The 24,751-nt window shown below is 31.8% G+C and overlaps 1 protein-coding gene across 1 annotated transcript in view; it reads right to left on the bottom strand.

Moving 5' to 3' along the window:
• Positions 1-3,872: 3,872 nt before the first annotated feature.
• Gycalpha99B (guanylate cyclase 1 soluble subunit alpha 2) overlaps positions 3,873-24,751 on the bottom strand; it is a 305,824-nt gene continuing 284,945 nt past the window's right edge. Inside the window, exons 12-14 of the mRNA XM_089226659.1 lie at positions 16,990-17,133; positions 10,074-10,228; positions 3,873-6,541 (exon numbers count right to left, since the gene is read on the bottom strand). Coding sequence (XP_089082785.1) covers positions 6,346-6,541; positions 10,074-10,228; positions 16,990-17,133 — 495 coding nt within the window. The 3' untranslated portion in view covers positions 3,873-6,345. The remainder of the gene's footprint in view (positions 6,542-10,073; positions 10,229-16,989; positions 17,134-24,751) is intronic.

The following is a 24,751-nucleotide window of genomic DNA, read 5'->3' as shown; positions in this document are numbered from 1 at the left end:
ACAAAAGTCACAGTAAAAATCAATTAAAAAGCCATTTAAGTCACCAGTCATTGTACTTCTAAGTTTAAGTTTCAAACTGTTTGAACGCATATAACACAACAGCATAATAGTCAATTATTAGACAAGTGGTTGGATTTACCAAGGATTTTGTTTTGGTCCGATCTATTTATTTCTCTAACATCTTTTGCATAAGCTGGTTTGATATCCAAAATTCTCCAAAACAAAAGCTATATTTTATTGATTTGTCTTCGGTATATTACATGGTGTCAATTAATCTTAAAGCTTCTTAAGGTTGTACTGACAGTAGACCTTATAAAAAATATATTGGAAAATAGATGGCTATTAGTTTTTGGTTGGACAAAAAAAAAAAAAAAAACAGATAGAGAACAATGAAAAATCCGTATTAACCCCATGATTTTTAATACATTAGAACACGATTTGTCTTAAATTAAATTAAATAAATTCTAGTACGTTAATGATACAGCTTATTAAGACAGATATACATAAAAAAGCGATAAAAGAAAGAAAACCTGCTTAAATAACACCTGTCACCTATTTACCTTTACACTTTACGAGATGGTTACTCAAACACTGAATCCGAAGAAAAATCACAGACTGGATCCTTAATGCATGTATCTTATCATCAACCATCACCCAAATTATATGATGAACATTGCATTTGATGGCTGATGAGTGAAACACAACTTTCCATATTCCTTTAAGTGTTACTCTATCAGGGCCGGATTTAAGGTTGTGAGGGCCCCAAGGCCCACATAAGATTGAAATATAAGAATTTTTAGTAGGTCTACATGGTTTAAGACTTAAACTTTAAAATTATATTACTGATGGGTTATTACTTCATCATGCTATTTAATTTATTATCTAAAATAGAATGTAATTTTCAAATTACTAGAAATATTAAAAAAAATGTAATCAATTTGTGAGGGTCTCTTATTAATTGAATCTTGTGAGGGCCCAGGGGACTGGGCCCCATGGCCCCCCTTAATTCCAGCCCTGGTTACTCTAGATTGGTCCCCAACCTTCGCGTGATATATTACATATATAAATTATAGTGAAAAATCTCATGATAAGGAACAATATTTTAACAAAATTAACCGGAACTAGTTGGGGAGCTGGATAAGGCAGAAATGGGGATAACAGTAGCAGTCTCACTAGTGATACTCAACCACCGAATTCGGAAACTAGTTAAGATTATGATCATAATAAGTAGGACAGGATGATGTGCTGTGACACTAAACAATAGAAAATCCAAGAATCAAAACAATGTGAATTTGCAACAGCCAAACCAACTATGACCCATTTTGATCTACTCTGAAAGATGTAGAAAAACTACTGATGGTCACTTGGCCACAGACGTCACCGTTAATTTTACCGATCACAAGTCTTATTTCGATGTGAATTTTAGCAATGATTCGTGGTTTATTACGTAAGCTTGTGCTTTAACATATTATCCCCATAAAAAATTCCATAGGAGTCTGACCACATGACTTGGGAGGTTAAACATATGTTCGCTGTGAAGTAAAATCAAATGATCATGAAATTCTATACAAAACAATATTGTTGTCTGTATTGGTCTATTTTGAATCTTTCTATAACAAAAAATTCAAAAATCTTCGAAATATTATTTAATCGGAAGTGTAATAGCAAAAAAACAATAGTGATAACTTTCGAAAAAAAAATTATCGACCCATTCAAAAACACATTAACTTATGCTGGACCCTGTACTCATTTAGTCCGTGTCGTTTAATATTGCTGCACTGCGTAATTGCAGCAGAGCTCATTTTAAGCACGCATAGTATGTCAGACGTAGCCATATACTGCATGACCGTAATTATTATTATTTTTATCAAGTATCTTTTGTAATTTTGTAATATAGTAAATCGAATTCTCGTGGTATTGTAATGTCTTTATTATTGTTCTCGAAAAAGTCAAAAAGACTCGTTTTGCACTACAGTTTATAATGTTTTAAACACAATACCTACAATATCCATGTCGGTATTTATTATTATTATCATTACCTATGTGGCTATGTAGGTCGTGTACGTATAGCAGCATAGGATATATATATATAGTACTAAATGTACGGATTTCGCAATAATCGCGTAGCCAAACCAGTGTCGGTAAGGTAACTCGAGGGCCGAGTTTCAGGAATGTTTGCCGATATAAGTTTTTTTTAATCTCGACACAAGTCGTCTGTTCGATACATTTAATATTAAACATATATCGTACAGACATCAAACAACAAAGCGTTATTTACTTTAGAAAATATAATTAATGTTTATATTTTCCTGCAGGCACAGTTTTCGACATCAATAGGATCAGAACGAAATTGATTGGAATTTATTAAAATAGCAATAGAGTTTTTTTCTGTTTATTTTTTTCTACTTTTTTTGATTGTATTTGGTTATTAAGTCTCCCGTAATCAGCTCAAAATCCGCTCAACTTGCCCCCAACGAACGTCTGTTTTATTAATATCAGTGACGTAGGTTTCTCCTTTTTTGTGATCCTAGATGCTGAACGCATGGGTTCAATACAACTTCTATATTAATACTGATTATTTACTCGTATAGGTATGTGTGACGCTATCAGTTAGACAATTATTATTTTTGACACGTACTATCATAATTTGTAGATATTTTGGTAGGTTTGCCAAGTCAACGAAACGAGTTGATATCGATTAAACGGGATTCAAATATTGATCGAATTTTACAGACGATTCTTTTATATTTATCTAAATTTTAGTAAAAATATAAATGCCATGATGAGGACATATATATAAGAGTATTTAATGCATGACGGACGAGAGCGCCGTAAGGAAGAAATTATTTTTTTAAATCCTATCACTGAAACGTTTTGGGGGTGTCTGAAAATTCTTCTTTCCGGGACGTTTTTCTCAGAGTAGTTTCAGCTCATATTTCAGTTTGTAATCACATGCGCTAAAAATGCAACTCGCGCATGTTCAATCAAAAGCCAACGCATATGTCTCACAGCTCCCTGCAGTTCTGAAGTCTTCTAATAAAACAAAAATTGCTACAAAATCTCACAAATGTAAATTTGACGAATCGTAACGTAGGTAATCTGTTTCAATAAATATTCGATCGGTAAAATAGTTTTAAAAAAAAAATTCGGAATAAAAACATCGGTCAATCGTAATAAATTAATCAGTGGATTTGCCCTATTGCTCAACCAAACGTAAATGCCCAATATGAACAGTTTTTCAAAATTTCGAACCGCAGTTATTCCGTTAAATATCAGTGTATCACACCTAATCGGTGATAAAAAAAATAAAATTGGTGTCACAAATTGCAGGGAGAGAATAATTCAGATGTTACGATTTTACTTGTAAGACGTTCTTTGTTTTACTAATTACTGTATTCTTTGCCCGTATAGGGTATTATTGCTCTTTGCGTATATTTCATATGAAAAAGTTATTATCGGTGTAGTATATAATCGCTGTAAGCCTGTAACATACGACGGCATCGATGTGATGGGACAAAAGGTTTTGTCCACGATTAGAGATCGAGCGAAACTCGTCGCACTATATATATTTACATAATATTATATACGAGTATAAGTATATAACAATATACACGATACATACGATTGAACGAAAGTGTTTTATTCTGTTTATTTGGTGAAATTCGAATTTATTTCGGAACATACAGAGTGTCCCGCGAATGTGTTTACCGTCTAAAATCGATAATAGCATAATGTAAATACCGAGTCACGCGCATCAGAGATCATAATATGTAACATAGTTTTCGGAACACTCATGTGCAAATACAAAACGCACTCACTTACAAATTTATAATATATAGTATTATATAGGTACAACACAATGCGTAAAGAAATAACAATCTTAGAACATTATGTATTATTATTTAGTAATATCAATAATTTTTTTTCCAGTTTATTCGACACTGCATAATATGAAGATTTTTGATAGATTCAATGTGTGTGTGTGTGTGTGTGTAAAAAGCAGTTGGAAATAATGTAATACATAATTGACAATACGTGTACAGATGCGTTAGCGTATAAATTTAAATCGTAAACGCAAATACATATATTTTTCTTCAAGTTGCTCATAACATTTTATCACACCAGTGTAGTAGTACAGAGAGAAAGAAAAAAAAAACAGTAATATTATTTTTTTATAGTGTTAATAATAATTTTTAGTCAAGTAACGCAATAGTTTTTTTTTTTTGAAAAAGCAATCTTTTAAAATACATATACATAACATATTATAATATGTATACATAGACTTAACCATAGAATATTTATTTCTAAGTTTAGTGTTATAATAATGCGATGGCAATAGTATAATATCCAATAAAACATTATTATTGTTGTAACATACAATATTATATTATTCTTAGTACATAATATTAATTTAACTACAATTTATATTCACGTGTTAAAACGATAAATGATAGAAACATTAAACACTAGGAACACAAAACTCGTTATGAAATAACGTTGATCACAATTGTTTTTTTTTTTAGGAGATTTTTTTTCCTTTCGTTTGTATTAGTTATTTTTTACACCATAGGAAGATTCTAAAATATTTAAAAAAAAAAGACGCGAAACAAAAGTTGAAGTGTCTTAATATAGGCATATTTATTTTTGGAAATATCTTTGTACAAAAGTAATTAATTCATATGGTCGATATATCTGTTGTTCCTAACACAGTCGTATTCTTAATGTAATAATTTTGACGCTGTTGCACTTTATTTTATTTTATCGCGTTCACAAATCTTTTAATCATGCATAGGTATTTTATGATTGTTGGTTTCAAATTTCACTGAATTATTTGTCACGAGAATTCTATACCAAATACTATATACTATAAAAAGAAAAAAAGAATAATAATAACTAATGAAATAAATTATTTTAATAAAACTACGAGTATAATATTATTTTCGGTTGAAAAAAATAAGGTCCAATATTGTTATTGAAATTTCATTATAAGTTCTTCTGAGTTTCCTGAATCTACAAAAGTTATTATTCGGTACCTTTCATTAGCCAAATATATTTTTCTTCTCTTATGTCAGAAACATAATACTTATTCAAATCGGTCTTAGTTTACTTTGATCATATTATTATATTCGTTTCATGTTCATTATTAAAAAAAAAAAAAATAAAAATAATTTCCGAATAGATTTGTTATAGAGAATAATATTACAGGAGTCTCAGTTTTTTTTTCAATCTTTAAAGTTTCAGAAATATTTAAATGATTTTTCTTAAATTCTAAATCAGTAATTTTTTTTTGCACCCACTTCACAGTGGGACAAAGCATACGGATATACAGGGTTTTTAATACCACTAGTCTCCGCAAGCCGTATTTTCCGAAGCGTTTCTATATAGAATAAAATTATCACTGACGCGTTCGTTAAAATGATTTTTTTTTCCAGACCCTCAAAATTATTATATCGCAGAACCATTTTATATAACGATAATTATTATTCTATGTTATACACACAAGAAAAAAAATGAATTTCTATCGTCGTAGACGTAGTGGGTATTGCGCCGTCCGCGGTAAATACGGAAAAGAAAACCACGCTCGAAAGACTTTTTTATAATACGTTCAATATAATATACTGTATTGTATAATATTATAATATAGAGATAAACGATGAAATCCAAAAGAAATAATAAAGTCACCGTTGTCGGAGATGGTTTTTTAATCGTTATGCTTTTGACCATATTTTTTATAATATTATACGTTTGTAAATATTTTAGGCGAGAGAATAATAATTTAGCTGTACAAAAAATATAACGCGTACGCCTCACGTGATTTCAACCGTCGGCGACGGGCTATGTCATAATAATTAATATAATAATATTATTATTATTATTATATTTAGGTGAGCGAAGTGTGTGTGAGAATCGTGATGCACGAATCGAGTGCTTTTAACCGGCGGCGTTTTATTCCGACGGTTGGGATGACAGGATAAGGATTTTAGATATTATATTATAATAATATACATAATATGACTGGACTCTACAACTATGTGTGTATAGGTATATGATTCACGTGTTGTGATATTTTTATATATATGATAATCAAACAAACATATTTTTCTTCCTTTTTTACGTTTTTCCTCGCATTGGCATATTTTTAGAACATATAATAGTACTTAAAAAGTGAGTGCATTTCTACGGGTGGACAAAAACAAAAACAAAAATTACAATATCATAAGACTCGACGTCGTTTCGCCGGTGCGCGTTTGTATAGTATTATAATCTTCTACGAGGAGACGGCGACGGCTGCGTCTGTGGAGGCGGTGGTGGAGGCGACGGTGGCGGCTGTGGCGGCGGTATTGTTCAGCTGTCCAAGGTGAGCTGCCGCAAGCCGGCGGTGACGTGAGCGTCCAAGTCGGCTGTGTCGTCGGCCGACATGTCGGGGTGCGCGTACGACAACAGGAAATGGCACGTGCCAGGTATGTGCTCGGGAAATCCGACTGGCAGACACGACCGGCTCCTCTCCTCGAACGAGAATCCGGGGGTCTTCATCAACAGCCTGTGAACAGCGAGCACGCGATCGCGTTAATAGTGCAATACGTCACCATCATACCGTATAAAAATGTGAGTAGGTGTGATAACATTAATGATATTACATGACTCATACACTGTTTATACATTGTTTGAGACAGGTACACAGCGCCGCAACTACACTATTTTGGGCCCGTGTGTAAATAAATGAATGGGCCCTCACCCCTCTTGAAAATTGAAAAATTAACCAATTTACTATTATAAAATTAATTTTTCCAAATTTTAAAACATACTTTGGAATTTTGAGTAAGTACGCAATACTCAATACTCCTTCGCATGACGCGCTTTAATCAATAATTGCAACCAAACTACGAAACTATTTTTAATTTCGGTTATTTAGGCTGAATAAGAAACGTTAATGTACGATAATGTTGTGTACAAATCAAAACCGATCTATTGCTCAATCTGTATTAATAATTATTATTATAACAAAATAGTTTTATTTTATTTATTTCTATATATTTTTTAATTTTTATTATTGGGCCCCCATTATGGGTTGGGGACCTGGGCCCGTGTGTTTGACACACGCAACACATCCGGTTATTGCGGCACTGCAGGTACATCACGTTTGAGAAAACTCCCACAGCTTACAAATTTAGGTTTGGAAACGCGTTTGGGTATTATATTACACTGCGGCCAGTGGCGATCAAATGATTTTGTCTTGGGCGGTGAGGGGTTGGTGGAGAGGTATGACTGATGTTTCAACATACACTAGGTATTTAATTTATAAAAATATAATTTACGGTTGTCAGATCTTAAAAATGGAAACAAAGGTTAAGGAGGAGATCCCTACCCCTCATGCTCTCCCAGGTTTGACCTACCCTGATGACTGCAGCAGGAATGCAATGGGCTTACGGTTATTACGCGCACCTATGGCTACCATGATTTATTAACTTGAGAAGTTAGAATTTATACCTGCCGAGGAACGTATAAACTTCACGGAGATATCGTTAATAATAAAATATCGTTAATACAAGCCATTAGCTTTATGCTAACACAATGTCATACGGTGATCGAAACAACTATGAAATATAAATATCAGAAATCAAATTTAAATCATGGCAAGTCGTTATTATTAAGTTTCGCAAACAAATGTTTGTGGTCCTGTTGTATATTATACCAACGCTATAGTTGGCCGTCTTACATCGAAACTAAATCATCCGAAGAAAAGATATTTTATTGGGATAATATCATTGCAGCATCAATGCACCTTGTATGCCATACAATATGATATTATTTATCCGTTTGGATTAAAACTATAATAGTAGCGCCATGCCCACAATTCTGCATGCGATCGGAGTTTATATATAACACATGAATATTATATTATAATAAGTATTTTATGAATACCACCTGACTTATTTAAGACGTATATATGGCATATATGGTGCGGACATATGAATGCTTTTGGCATGTAGGCATATACACGCCATCGAAAGCTCTGAGTACTTCAGCAGTATACCTGTGTCTTTGCAAACATAATATCGCATATTATACAACGTCTCACAAACGGGAAGGTCTTTAATGCTAAAAAGCAGACAGACACTCTACGCGTCTTTTATGTAGGTACTGTACGAGGCATTACAGCGTATTAAATAATTTGGAAATTCAAGAACAATTATTCACGTATAGAAATCCGCCTCGATATCAATTGATCGTGTCGATGTGAGTGTATACTATTATTATATACTGCTGTTTAACTGTAATCTATAATAGTATATACTATTATACTAAGCTATCGGCGCCGTATGAATAATAATATAATAAATAATTTTATTGGACCAACGAAGATGGTATTATATTGTATAATTTAAATTAGGCGTAACGATTGAATGGCAAATATCAATCATTCTTGTGCAGAAATCTATTCAAGTTATGGTGCGCGATGATGTCGAAATACGCTCTGCACTTTAAAAGGCCGCTGACATACGTGTATGTGTGTATGAGATATATATATATATATATTTATATATAGAGAGAGAGTTATTGGAGTGTAGCCGGCGGCTGGTCGGAATATCCGCGGAACGGACCAGGAGAATAATACGGAGAATGATAAAAAAAAAAAATACAGGACAGCACCAGTCGTCTGTGTGCAATAATATATGACCAATGCGGATCGATTGGTAAAAGGATATCGAATTGAAAGATGGAAAAATAAAATTTCGCGTTTGTGCGGGTATAAGATTTTTTTCTTGACAATCCGGGCGGCCCGAAGGGTAACGAAATCGGCTATTTAAAGATATCGTACACACACACACACACACACACACACACACACACACATATAAACCATTTATTATTTTTATAGATATGTTTTATTTTTTACAGTATTCATGCTGAACGGTACGATTTATTAAAAAAAATAAAAAAAGTTTTACGGACATCTCGATCACTGCTGAAACTACGTATATACGGCGACAAAGAAGTCGGTAAAACCCTAGCGGTGACGTTATACAGTTATAGTAAGTATGCTCTAATATATTCATAATATTTATACGAACTAGTGGAAATGTCTAGAGTAAAATAACAAACAAATTTTATACCTCAAAATTTGAGTATTTATTTAGGTTGATTATGCCATGGACCTAAAGTCGTTGGACGTGGCTTAGAATTTCGCTAAGCCACCATGGTGAAATTATAAGTAATACCATTACCTATATTGAACCAAATTGAGTACGTCGTGCCATGCAACGTTATAAATATTGTGCGAAATCGTGAACATAATTGTTCAGAAAATCAATTATTTATCTTTTTCTCCGTTCAATGTTTGTCTCATCCAGTTTGAACGACGTCGAAATATATTCAACTTTTAGCCTCTATAACCTTATCGAGTCATTTATCAGTCTATAACATGTAATAGTGCTTCGACGACAAAATTAAAGTATACTCACACACAACAAAGTGGATTTTAGGCAATACATGCTATGTCGATACAATAGTACAAAATACTATTATAATTGTATTATTTATTAATTTTTCAAAAATATGGACAGAGCCATGCATAGTTATAATAATAACGTTGAACTAAACTATGAATGTAATTTTTTAGTACATTCATACGATAATTCGAGTAGACTATATTTTACAAAATAATGACAAAAGTAGGTAAAATCAGTGCAGTGCTAACTTTCATTGAAGCTGCAGAGCAATGATATTTCCTACACTTATTTAATATGCTAAAATATACAGTGCCGTAGACAGGAATTTAAAATAATACATTATTTTATACCTTATAATAAATCAATTGATGCAATAAATACATTTATAAATCTCAATGTTGTAAGAGGGGTTAAAATCCCCTATAATACTGGCCCTAATACCCCTCGTGCGTACGGTGTCTGCGACCCATATTCAAACATTTGCCGCCCTATACACTTGCCTCATCCCAACCCATTAGCACGGCTTTGGATATAGAATAGACTAGCCGGTAACACGTCGCACAAATACCGGTATAGCCTATGGAATAATGCATCGACAATTTATTGGGGTTGTATACTTACTGGTGAGTAGTTGGACTGACGTTTATCCGGAGTGGTTCGCTACCAGACTCGAACTTGTTGGCGATCGTCACGTTGTGACCGAACAAGCAGTATCTTGGCATTTTCACGCCGACCACGCCGGCCAATATCGATCCGGTGTGCAATCCGATTCGCATCTGAAATCGAGACGATTAAAAACATGTCGACAGAACTTAATTATATAAACTATATACTGTAATGGTCAGTCGACGTCATGTGGTGTGTTTTTCGTTGGTATAACTACGCTTTTGTGAGTGAAAACACCGTACAGGTATAATATAATTTTGATCGTTTTATGTGCATATTATACCCTATGTATTGCACACACCCACACATACCTACTTTAATAAAATGCGTATATGATAAATTTGCACAGCGTACCTACACTCTTTTATAAATCTAATTTTGAACATTTTAGCGATGCATAAGTGCTACGCAGGCACGGCATTGCTACGTATACCAAAAAGAGATGAAAAACAAATTATATCTCTTTAAACTATATAGAGCTAAAGGTCAAAAATGTTATCCTTTGAAAAAAATGGTTGACATTTTAAACGTAATTAAAACGAAAACCGTAAAACAAAAAAAAAATGTATATAAAAATATCGTTAAACAAAACATAGAAGCATACAATTAAGATTATCATTATTTAACAGGTAAAAGGTAACTAAGCTCTAGTAACTATAATTTTTATTCTTGTATGAATAAATATTATGTACGATGTATAAACATTTTAAATAGTTTATATTTGATAGTATATGGTATAAAGGGATAAAAGTGATTAATAGATAATAAGTAATGAGCATAATTTTAATTTTAATTTTTAAACTCAAAAATATTTTAGCGATGTAAGTACAGGAAGAATGTAAAAATATACCACAAAGTTCAAGTGGAAAGATACGAAAAGTTTTAAGAATTCGCATAACAATGTGAAACAAAATTTGTTTTTTTTCTTTTAAACTTTCGTTGTATTGTTATGACCAATAATATAATAATCTTGTCATAGTGGTGATGCGAAGGGAAGGAGCACCAGTCGAAATTGTTTGATTTGTTCTCGATCGCCAAAATTAAAAGTATATGAAACAATATTATAATAATCAATGTGAGTCAGAGCAATTATAGCTGTTTGGTATAAAAATATCGATCGGAGTCGTTTGAAAAAAAAAAAAAAAAACAGGAAGTGGGAAGAACCAGAAACATTATATTACTACTAAAGAATAGGTGATTAAAACAGAGTTTTATTCGGTCGTCGTAATTTATATTAAGCAGATTAACTGTATACGCGACACCAGTGCACCGTTGTTATTATATTATGTATTGTTTAGCATGCAGTTATGCATAATATTGCATATTGCAGTTGAGCATTTGAGCACATTATGTTATATTCTAATATTATTAAAATAGACTTTAGCGCCATAATTATTAAGAAAACTAATAGTTCGGAGCATTAAAAGATTACCCGTCGGCTTAATTACCTTAGAGCTCGTATAATCCCTGATAATATATTATTAAGGTATATTGGTCGTGGTATACGTTCGACGTTTTGTATAGATCACCTGATCACCACACACAATATTAATGTTATATCATTGTTATCGTGCTGTACCGAAAAAATATAAACGCTTTTGTGTAGTCGACATTTTTTATAATGATAACAATATGGACCAATTATTATTAGAGCATAAATATATTAATTATTTTTATCGAACCGTGCACGTCGTGTGGGAATCGTTTAAGGCAAGAGCGTATAGTAATAATTGTTATCATCATTTTTATTATTACGCACATCGTGTAGGTAGCTGACCGTAGGACTACGATTTTACGTAGGTGCCGATAATTTATCGTTAATATTCGTGATGGCTGAAACGATGGCGTAACGCGCCGAAGGTTCAACGAATCGTCTGAAATTTTTTCCCAAAGTTCACGGCGGCGTATCGCACGATATTGATGTTACGGATCGCTATTAATGTAAACAGTTGTCGTTTTTGTACGATTAAAACACACTTAAATACCGAAGTTAACGAAGTCGGCCACAATAATGTGCACGCATATTAAATAGCTATTATAATGCGCGCGGTGTCGACAACGAGTTTTTAATTCCGAAGACGAAAACTAAATTTCGTTTTTAATAATAAAATATTTAAGCCGCCACGTAAAATATATAGTGACGATAAATCGGCGGCGTGAAACACGTGGAGAATTCGCATCCGAATCGCATACGTCATGTCATGTACGACCGTCCCGATATATTTATTATATAAATATATATATATATATAAATATATGTCTCAGTGATATATAAACACATGTATATACGTATTACTTTTCCGCAATCTTTTGTGTTTTGCGGGGTCCTATCTCGCCGTAATCGCTATATTATACTCGGGCTTTTACCCGATTTATTACTCGAGCAGTTTCCCACCCCCCTCCTCCTCACCTACCCACCGATGTCGACTCTTATTCCGCAAAGGTTTTCCGAAATCCTCGAGGGATACGTGTCCGACGTTTTTATCTGCCGCCGCGGTCGAGCCGGCAGATGAAATCCACTATTCCGGAGACCGGTCGTTCAATTATTATCGTTGTGAATTTAATCTAAATTGACGTTCTAAGTGCACGCGTCCATACATAGAGGTAACTCTTACTTGAAAATAATTTAATAATTATCATAACGGAAAATAAATATGTTTATGTTATTATAATAATCTGCTGCAAGTACACACTTTGATGGTTTGTTCACTGCAGTACTCACACGATCGTATATTATGCGTATATATATATTTATTGATCTTACGATTAGGCAACTATGCCCATTTGCAAAGGGGTGGGTGTAGTTGGTCGAGGAACACGTGTAAGTGGGGCGAAGATTCGTCACCGAAAACCCGGGAGGTCACCCATCCGGGAACTAGTGACACCGGCGGACGCTTGACTTCAGAACGCGTAAGGTACCGAGGCCAACGTGCAGCAGGCCACGTCAAGTCGCGATAAGTTGTTCTTCGCGTCATCATAATACTATGAGAAATATAATACACTCAAACTCGCATATATCGCCTCAGAGTTGAGTAAAATAGTCTATCCCGCCGTAGCGTTAAGAATCATTATTTTTCGATTTTTATAATATGTCTCCCGATGACTTTTTTTTCGTAACCATCACAATACCTTGGGCTGCACCGTTCACCGGATATATAAATATTGTGTTACACGTGTAACCCCCTGTTCGATTTGAGTCGAACGCGAAAAAAAAATATGAATTTTTCGGACGGACACTGACGAGGTTTTCATGATAATTACGTTTCGTCTTGCGCGTATATAATATTCGGTAGCCGGTAGGTTAAGTGTTGGGTACGATTTTTTTTTTCTCAAACTTTTTGCAACGCGTTCAACTTACAACGCGGCAAAAAGTGTTTCAGATTTTGTTACGGCCGCCGCCGAACGGGAAGAACAAGAGAATGAATTCTCTGAGCACAAAATATTTTATACGAGTCTGCGGGGCACACGTGTCGTCCATACAAAACGGACAGTTTTGACCCGACGCGGTCGATCGCGGTGTTGTAGGGGGTTACGAAAGCAGGAAGGGTACACCGTGGCCATCATGTATCAAATATACGTATTATTATTATTATATTATCGTGTTTATGATATGCCATCTCGCCGATACACAGAACACATACATACTTGTAAATCAGAAATAAATTGATATAATACACAGGTCGATTGTTTTATCACTCTATTATACAGTCATTATTTTCTCGGTAAATCATAAATATACTTTTGGTAGGTGCTTTCCTAATATTTTGAATTTTTTTTTCACACGATCCGATTTATTAGTCACATCATACATCGTGTAAATATTATACCTAATAAGTTATGATCAAACCGGTAGTTAATTAGTAATTAATAAGCACTTAATTAGGTTTAGATATACCCAATAAGAATTCACATTTTAGATATCTGAGTTGAGTAACATAATTATAGAGGCTAGAGGTACGAAGTACTCGCAAAGTGTTGGCCCATACAAATATATTATACTTTCCTCGCCTAAATCTTATAAGCACGATTATGACTAATAATTAGTAATAATTAGTAACTACGTGTTCGAAATTCGATTCGTATACAAACACGTTTTCAGAAAAAATATATAATTATATAAATTGATTTCTTTGTTACCTATTTAAAATTAAAAAAAAAATTAGAAGCAACTGTTATGAGATTATATAAAAAATAAATAAATATAATATATATGTTTGAGGATACAAATATAAAACGTGCTAGGAAGATGACTGTGCATAGTTATAAAATATTAATGGTCACTCACTCTTCGTAAGTGCCGTGTGTGACACGATAACATATATGTATAAAATATGCTGTGGCGTTATAATCTCGACAGATGAACGGGCGCCATTGTACGGTTTTTTTAAACTAAAAAACTGTCAAAAAAAATAATAACAACTGACCTGAATGAACGCGTGCTGTTAAATTAATATTCGATATTACGGACATGACGGGACGTACAAAATGAGTTTTTTAGCATGTTCGCGTCCATTTTCATTTTTAACAGAACATTTATTAAATTCTGATTTTTAGAATTTAAAGAAGACTTAAAGACAATATTTTTGAATTTCTGATATGTTTTGTACTGCTTAAGGAGTATCCTGTGGCGAACTGGCGATACCAACGACTATATAAGAATAATTGTTAAAAATGGTCCTATAAAGATAAAACTATATGTAATGTTAGATATATAGTATAATTGGATAATTTTTGCAAATTATTTATATTGATAAATCAGTAGTAATTGCTAAATTTTTAAAATCTTTTAAGCTCTCTATCTACTTAACACATTACCATAGATATATCATCATTAAAACACAAAGTTGCAAAACTCTATAGGTCAAACTACTAGCTTAAAGACAATATTTTTGAATTTCTGATATGTTTTGTACTGCTTAAGGAGTATCCTGTGGCGAACTGGCGATACCAACGACTATATAAGAATAATTGTTAAAAATGGTCCTATAAAGATAAAACTATATGTAATGTTAGATATATAGTATAATTGGATAATTTTTGCAAATTATTTATATTGATAAATCAGTAGTAATTGCTAAATTTTTAAAATCTTTTAAGCTCTCTATCTACTTAACACATTACCATAGATATATCATCATTAAAACACAAAGTTGCAAAACTCTATAGGTCAAACTACTAGCTTGAATTTTGATTTAAATATATTTATATATGTATACATCAAAATTCTCAAAAAAAATCTGCTTTTTAATAAAAAATTAAAAAGGAAGGTCCTATTTGAAAAACTGATATTGTATTGTCACAGAATCATCCTTAAGTGGTACAAAAAATTCCAATGATGAAAATAGGATGAGCATGCTTAAAAAATCACCCTGTATACATAGATGGATGTTGTAGAGTCTGTCGTACAACGTACGGTGTGATATTATTGTTATTATTTATGACTATTATTACTATTATTATTGTAATGATTAGAGCCGTAGTTCGAAAAAGAGACGTATTTACATTATAATGTTATATAGGTATACTTTGTATAGGTATTATTATAATCCGACCTAACTTAACCGGCGCGTCTTTGCTCGGAGACGGCGAACCATCATAATATTCTGGTGTGTATATTATTATCATATAATATATTGCGTACAATGTGAACAATATTCTTGTACGAATAATAATAATAATAATATTATGCACCCGATACCCATATTATACCGAGTTCCCGCGGGACGCGAATGACGACCGCAACGTGAGCTGCTCAAGGTAAATTTACCCATAAACGACGTATCTATAAAATATTGAACAGTTACCGATCCGATAAGTAATGTATTATTATTATATAGTATAATACGGGTTTAACGTGAGAGTGAGAGAGGTACAAGTATAGGTTCCGGCCACAGGGTTTCCGCCGCCGCCGCCGCCGGGTTCGACCAACCAAAAATAATGCACACTGCACAAATTGCAGTGCGACGATGTAGTTTTAGGCTCTTGTACTCACCTGTGCGCATTGCGATCTCGTGCGTCAAAGCGATTAATTATTATCGTCTTCGTGCTTTTATAGATTATTGTTACATAGTAAATGCGCATTGTTAGTATTCGATACCTACGCGTTTTAAGTCGCTGGTAGCGTGAACACGAAGTGTTAAGGCGCAGGATAATATGTCGTAGCCACCACGACAGTGATGTAGTTAAATTGCCTACTCGAAACGCCGCGTTCTTATAGTTTTGTCGGCAAAATACATATTTTTGTATTCTAATATTATCATACGTCCGAGAAATCATAGACTATACGATATTACTGTCATTCAGTAAGATAAAATATTCCGAAATTGAATAAGTTGTGATTCAATTTGACGAAAAAAATATATGTAGCTCATTTGATGTTTTGTGTTCTGGAATTATTGATATGACCTCATTGTAACGACATTTCGAGATCAAATAGCATTATAAAGATTTTTGCACCTAAAAAACCAGCTAAGTTTTTCGATTGTACATAAGTAATATATTTTTAAGTAATTTAGGAATGGATTGTTATATCGTATAGCATGGGAATGGAATCGGAAACACTTCACCACTGCTCAACTTACATACTCAAATACCTAATGTCGAATTGATTGTCTAGAACTTTGTTTTCCACCATAAGATTAGAGCACCGAAACGAGAAGAAAACCATAACTAGTTCGAAAAAAAGTTTATATTTGACAAATTTACTCTATAGAATTTAAATATGGGTTTTTTATATGATTTAAATATTTTATACGATTTTAGTGCTTTTATTGTTAATCATAATGACGTTCTCAGCTAAACGTTCACGCGAAGTTATTAATTTATAGTTGTAAAAAAATAATAATATGATGTGCATTGAAAATAAATTTACTCTGATCGGTTTCCCGTCGTGTGTGTGATGAGTTTTACACGTTTCGATCATCTTAAGAGCCATCCATGCGATTTGCTGAGCGTGTATTGAACTGAACTTGTGGAGGCCCGAAGCCACACAGTAGGCATCGCCAATCGTCTCTACCTGTAAATTCAAATTTCAAAGCAAACATTAAATTGAATACATTTTAAAGAATTTTTACTCTGTTTTTGGTTAAATACAATGCACAATAATAATAATAGTAATTATAACAATATTATAATGATATGGCTAAAAAAATGTAATACCCATATTATTTAGTGTCAGTGACTGGGGACTGCCATTTTATTACAAAATACAATGTTATAATATACACTCCGTTGTTGTATTTATGTAAGAATTGTTACATGTTTTATGTTTATTTTATTTCTTTTTCTTTTTAAGCGTGCAGCGTAAAAATCTAATCATATTTTTGTTATTTTTTTTTTGTTATAACTCATAAGTCTTAAGTCGGATATACCTGTTATAAAATTTATGAATTATTAGGCTATATACAGAGTATTTTCCCTTTTACTTTTATTTTATGTTTTTCTTTATAATGTATTTTCTAATATAAACAGTTTTTTTTCGAAAATTCATTTTTAATAATTGCATTCATTTTAATGGTGTGATTTTTGTAATTTTTTTTAATCCATAAACGACTTACACTGCTTATAATGTAAATTTGTACAATAATAAACATATTTAAAAAATCCTATCATAACGTGTGTACATTCGAATACTTTTGTTCAATTTATTTAAAACGATTCAACATAAAATGTTATAACCAATGTTTTAAACGAAACACCTATTTAATATCCATCTTGTCATCTTACGACAATAAAAATAATAGTACAAAGTATGAAATGTTTAGGTTTGTATATTTATTTTTCTAGATTATTCTAAATTATATTTCACGATTAGTGCACCGCCAAGTAATCATAAAAAAAAATAATTTTACCACGTTTAAACCTTTTAAATAAAATTTTATTTAAATACGATTTCTGAGTATTGTGATAAAAATTACGTGAAATATAAATTTATAAGTCATAAATATTATGTAAAAAAAATAAAAATAAAACTGTAATAATTATTAACACGGATCCGAGTAAACAGTCGTACGGTTCGCTCACAGAGATATTTATCTCGGCCATGTACGATTCGTATACATTATTGTTAAATAAACGCTAAATATTATTGTTCGTATAATGATATTAAAATTTTGTTGTAACGGTGAAAAATAAGATTCGTGTATATTCGTGTACCGAATGCCTTTATAAATTTTAGTGACTAAAGTCAATTTCAACATATAGAGTGTATATCGTCCTCTTTGCATAAACCATTTTAACCGTTTGAATGTGACTCCTTTATTAGGGTTCGGTCCTGGTAAAATTTATTCCGGTTACGCGACGACTGTTTATCTCGCACGAAGGTCTAACGAACGAGTTGGAAATCGAAAACGAAGCGGTGACATTCGTTCGGAAATCCGGAAGTAAAAACGGAAGAAAAAAAAGTCGTTGAAAACACAATGTCCGTCCGCCAAGAATATACATCATCGGTATATATATATATATATGTTCACCTCGAGACTCGGTGCGCGTGCGTCGTAATATTATTTAAACCACGATTTCCAAATTTGCTAACAAACACGATAATATATAAATTATAATTTATTTGTTTACTTATAATCAGTTGATGACGTCATTCAGTTTTTTTTAAATACAATTTATGACAAAAATATTTTTTATTTTTAGGCAGTTATAATATAGTAAAACTATACAATATTATTGTGTATAAAAATACTAATAGTCCATTAGTTACTGTTTGTTTAACCTTACTCATTTTAACCCACTTGTTTTTTGTTTCATAGTCAATGGAATTGAGCCTATTGAATAAAATAAAAAATCGACAAACGTGTAGACCGGTTTGGACCGGTGGGTTGACTATGTTAAACAACATAATCATCCGATTTTAGTGCGACAATCAGAGGGCATATAGACGAGGTCCCATCGCTAGCCATAGTTAATCTATATAATGCGGAAACGAAGATAATATTACTATGATAATATTATTGTTTGTACGCGATCAAAACGTATAATTTACGGAAATCATAATATTATTATAATGATATTATATTCACACGCACATGCGATATAATTATAATATTTAGTCGTTCGCCTTGAGAGTTAAGTAAAGTATATTACATTGTATTCGCATATACACCGTTGACAAAAACTTTTTACCGATTTTCCTGAAACGTATAATAATAATCTTCATTGTCACGTGCATCGATAATACGTAATAAGGACAATTGTAATTCCGTGATCCAGTTTTTGTGGTGTTTTGTGTTGGAATCGTTAATAACCAGCCCAGCTGATTGTAAGTAATTATTATAATTGCCAATCGCGCCCCACTTGGCCAATCGGTTATAGTTATTTCAATAGATAATTTGCGAAATTCATAGGTAAAATAATGTCGGTACATTTATAGGTAAAGTACTAAAGTGGCGACGACGTACATTTTGGTAAATATTGGTAATTTATACATTTAAATTGATAAGAGAAAAATAAAGTTGATCTCAAACAAATGAATAAGTAAATAGAAAATGTACATAAGTTTTAAATATATTCTAAAATTCAATCAATGTAAATATGTAACGATAATATCGATCACATGTGGTAAAAAGAGTGTTTACTTCTTAGAAATTTGTGAAAAAACTAAATACGCAGTATAACATTTCTGTATTGTTATATTGTGTCAAAAACTACAGAAATAGTATATTATTGCAAGGAGTCTATAAATTATTAATAGACATTACGTTTGTAGAAAAATTTTAAACTTGGGGTCACTCGATTTTAACAACAGTAAAAAAAGTCTTTGTAAAATGTATATATAAAAGTGAATTTACTGTTGTTATTATTTTTTAAATAACTTTTAACACCAATATTATAATTATTTACCGAGCTCACTTCTCAAGTTGACGTTTCCCTCAATGTGCAAGCGTAGAACGACAAACTTAAAGGCGCGAGAAATAAGAAAATAATATTAGGTACATCGTCAAATGTGTCATTTTTAGTATTAGCATGCAATATTACACAGGACGGCTGGCGTGGTGCGGTGGTTTGCCGCATTCACTATAACGTGAGCTTCTGTCAAGCATGGTCCGGCGTCGCTACTTCCAGGATGGGTGACCAGGGTTTTTAGTGACGAATTCTCGCTATGTATGTGGGGTACATACACACGTGTGTTTTTCGACCAACAGTAACGACCTTACAAAATGTTAATGGCCATTATAGTGGTCGATGCTTAGGATCAATAATATAATTTGTAAATCACACAGATGCGGTTTGTGGGCAATATAATATTTATTTTTAATGCGCTGTGCTCCGATTAAATAGTTATCTCTTGTAAATAAGATGATGTGCACGTAGTACCGTCGAGTCTGTAATTTTCAGTAATTGTACGGTTACAAGCACAACTGTTATATGAGTTACTATACTCGCACATCGATCAGATTAATACATTTATAGTTTTTCGTTCGATTAACATCATGCGCCGAAATGAACTGTAGGTGCAGCAAAAGCACCATCTGTTGCTGCATGCAATTGTGTGCACATCTATGACAAATTATTATAGCGAACTCGACGGATATTGTTTTCGAACCGTCGGACAACATTCCGACACCCTCATTAATGTGATGAGAAACGCTGTGGCGGAGCGCAACACATAATATATTATACACATATAGGTACAACGTGGTTGTTGTTGCGAGATTATATATGTATATTGTATAATGATTAGAAAAAAGCGTACAGTTAACGTTTAATAGGTATTGACGATTGACAAATTATAGTCAAAATATAGTGACCATGGAGCAATATATTATAACGATAGTATTTTAAGTATTTATAAATTATATTGTATATAGGTAATCATATTAAAATATTATGTAGTCATAGGAATAATTTTTAATGGTAAATATCGTTTAACCATTGCATATAAGAACAATATCGTGTTCATCGTACGTGTTTTGAGACAATGTCGATAGGAAGCGTGCAGGAAACACCTTACCTGTTTTTTATTGTTCTCTAATATATAGTATTATGAATATTTCGTTCAGTCACTTTAAAACTATAAATTAGAGCTGTACCAAGTATCTACACCTAACTTGATACTTGACACTGCTATTCAAAATAAATATGTTGTGAGTGAAAAAAGTTTGGTAAACTGCAGTGTTGAATAAGTGTAAAAATGTGAGAAATATGAAAAAAAAAAAGAAATACTGAACTCTAAAATCAACCAAAAGAAGTAAAATCTTATAATATTTTTTTTACATATATTTTAAATTTCATAATATTATGATATAAATGCTGTATGTATATGTGCGTATTGCATATGGTTAATACAACGAAAATAATTTTAGATAAGCTTATTAGAATTTGTATTATTCAAAAAGCGGAGAGTTATTGAACAAATTTTCATTCCATCACAATTTATGTGCTGTCAGCTGGTGCCACACAAATCGATGAATAATCGAATTTTTAAAATTTTTTTTTCTCTAAATGGTTCCAGAAAGTTTACATTATTATTCTGTTCATTGAATATTGCGATTATTTAAAAATATACTCTAATCTACTTTGTTTTCCGATACTGGTAGTTCACAAATTACATTTCATAAAAACTCAGGATAAAGTGTGGCGTAGAATCTTACGAAGTTACAAGTCAAGATTATTTCCCGGTTTCTTTTTTTTTCTTATATACTACGTTAAAACTTTTTTTTTTAAATCTGGGTTAACGAAGATGAAGAGTCAAAAAGTTGTTAAATATTCACTTTGATAAAAAAAAAACCACACAAAAACAAAAACTTATTTTTACGTTCATTTAAATATCGTTAGACGATAATTGATAGAATCGTCTCAAAAAATGTGTACTTAGTATTTCATTCATTATGGTAATAAATAATAATTATTATGGTCGACTACAGCCTACAACAATCACGTTAAATGACAATTTAAAATGCGATTTATCGACCAGGTATAAGGTATGTCATAGAAGTTACATCAATTATTTTTGTCTATCAAAAATCAAGAAATATTACTAAGTTTGTACCTATGGCTTATAATTATCAACCATCTATGTTATAGATTTTACATATTGTATGTCGTTCAGCCTTCATAGTTTTTAAAGCATACATATATAGTATATTGTTGGGGAAAATATAGAAAAAAGCATAATATTTATGTATACATATAAACTAATTATCTTGATGGTTTATTAATTTTTTTATTATACCTTTGTAAAATATACATATATGGTTTTGTATTTGATACACAGTAAAACAATTTGAAATGTCGTTATAATGTTTCATTTAATGATTCTATGATAGTACGTTTTCAATTCACTGACAACTGTTTAGCTTATCAAACTATTTTAAATAATAATATGTTTTCAATAATGAATTGACTTTTAATTTGAACCACTGTACCCATAAATACCTAATTGATTTAATTTTATAACTCTGATTTACTTTTATGACCACTTTATTCCTCGAAATAATTATTGAGTAATGATTTAAAATATTCAAAACAATTATTGAAATTAATTATGTTATTTTTACTCTTCTAAGTATATTGCTGCGTACATTTGTCCACAGCCCCTATTTTTCACAAATGTTCGTACTACACATCTTTTAATGTACCATGAAATAATACAGAACCGTGGGGGGCTAAAAAAATATTATTTTTTAAAAATGTGTATAATGTATTCTGTACTACCTATTACTATCTAGCAAGTAGTCTTATTTATTAGTATTTAGTAGGTACACTTCTCGAATCCGTGTGCACACTTTCAATTTCGGATTACACACTTTGTATCGGGGTTCACTAAAAAATAGGGCCTGTTTGTCCATACATTTTCTATGGATATCAAAAACACAACATCGCAATACAGAAAGTATAAAATTTTTTAATCGTTTAGTGTTCCAAAAATAACAAATAGTTATTAACATTTAATTATATCATAAAATAAAAACTACCTATTACATATAAGTAGATATGTATTTTAATTTTAGGCTAATATTAAAATTAAATTGAGACTATTATTGATTATTTTGGTACTTTATTTTGAACGTTCAATCAATGATTTAATACATATTTAATAAATTATATGTGTAATAATAATAATAATACATTTTGATATAATGGATCAGTTAAAAGAATCAAAATTAAAAAAAAAAAAAAAAAATGGAAAAACATTATGTTAAGTAAATAGAAACATTTGAATATTTCGATATAATTGCCATGTACAAATATACCAACATCAGCTGTAATAATCCTAAATCTATTTAAAAATGGTGATATTATTGTTTTTTTTTTTTTTTTTTTTTTACATTCTTTTCCCCGTGGACGTCTGAAATTTCCAACACCATAGATGGTTTTATAGTATATTATACGTCATGGCATGACATTTTATGATAATAAGTTGACGCGATGAACAAAATTACACATATATATATATATATTTTTTTATAAACACTCGCCGACCGTCGGTATCATGAGGTATAAAAATGAATTTGGTTCGATAAGTCCAGCCGAACGGGTGCCACCGCATTTATGGCTGTAGCATTGTTTAATATTATTGTGTATCATTATTATTTTACAAAAGAAAACAATTATAAAGTATCGGCAGAGCCTTTCGGGAAGGAGAAGATATTGGAGTTTATCATTATAAAACGGAAACGATTTCGTGGGTACCGGAGACATAATATTATTATTATTACTATAGTAATTATAATGTCAGTTGTTCACACTGCGTCGTCGTTTCCTTTAAAAAACTTACGATCACCCTTTTTAACATGCAAACTCAAACTCTTTGCACAACCACTGCACTGTTCAGGTAGTGAATAGTGCTTATAACTATATTATACATTATGTACAAATTTAAATATATTTATGTTTGCGTAGGTCTTGTGTATATCAACTGTACCTCCACAAACGATGATTACACGAGTATTATATAATACGGAAGTCATTATATTAATTTTTTTCGCTCGGGAATTTTTCAGTTCATTCTGATAAAAAAAACAAATATTATTTATTCAAAGAAAATCAAACACATTTTTCGCCAACATAAATGACAATTGTTTTTTTGTGCGCTCCGTCGCGTTTTATTCGCGCAGCCGATTTACCAAGCACAAAAATTACAACAATAATAATTATATTTTACAAAATACTTCATATAGATAGGTACCTGTATATATAATAATCATTACCACTTTTCATTTGGCGTGAAACGTTTTAGGCGTTATTAATCGCTCGGCAGATGGTTATTTGAAAATTCTTAACCATTACGCCATTTCAAGCCCTATACGGTCGTACGCTATATGTTTGACCATACATCATTTTTATGTCAGTCAACTCATTAGACTAAATTTTTACGGAACTGTTTTACGCTGCGGCTGTTCGAAGGCGAAAATATAATGTATTATTATTGTTAGTATTGTGCACATTAATAGTGTAGGTATATGTAATGACCGCGTGTAACAACGGAAAATATTAATGACGCAATGTGCATATAATATAAATTACAATATATTATTTTGCCACCAGAACAGCATATTAATATAACCGAACGGTTTTTTTAGCGAAATATTCATACGTATTATATGTGTGCTACAGCAGTTGAGTCCGTCGTCGATTTTCGATTTAATACCATAAATGTAAAGATTGTATGTACAGAGTAGTGC

Source organism: Diuraphis noxia, unplaced genomic scaffold, assembly GCF_037042655.1.
Source record: "Diuraphis noxia isolate RWA-SAM2 unplaced genomic scaffold, SU_Dnox_SAM2 contig0004, whole genome shotgun sequence".
Classification (NCBI taxonomy): Eukaryota; Metazoa; Arthropoda; class Insecta; order Hemiptera; family Aphididae; genus Diuraphis; species Diuraphis noxia.
This window is presented reverse-complemented; position numbering and strand designations above follow the sequence as displayed.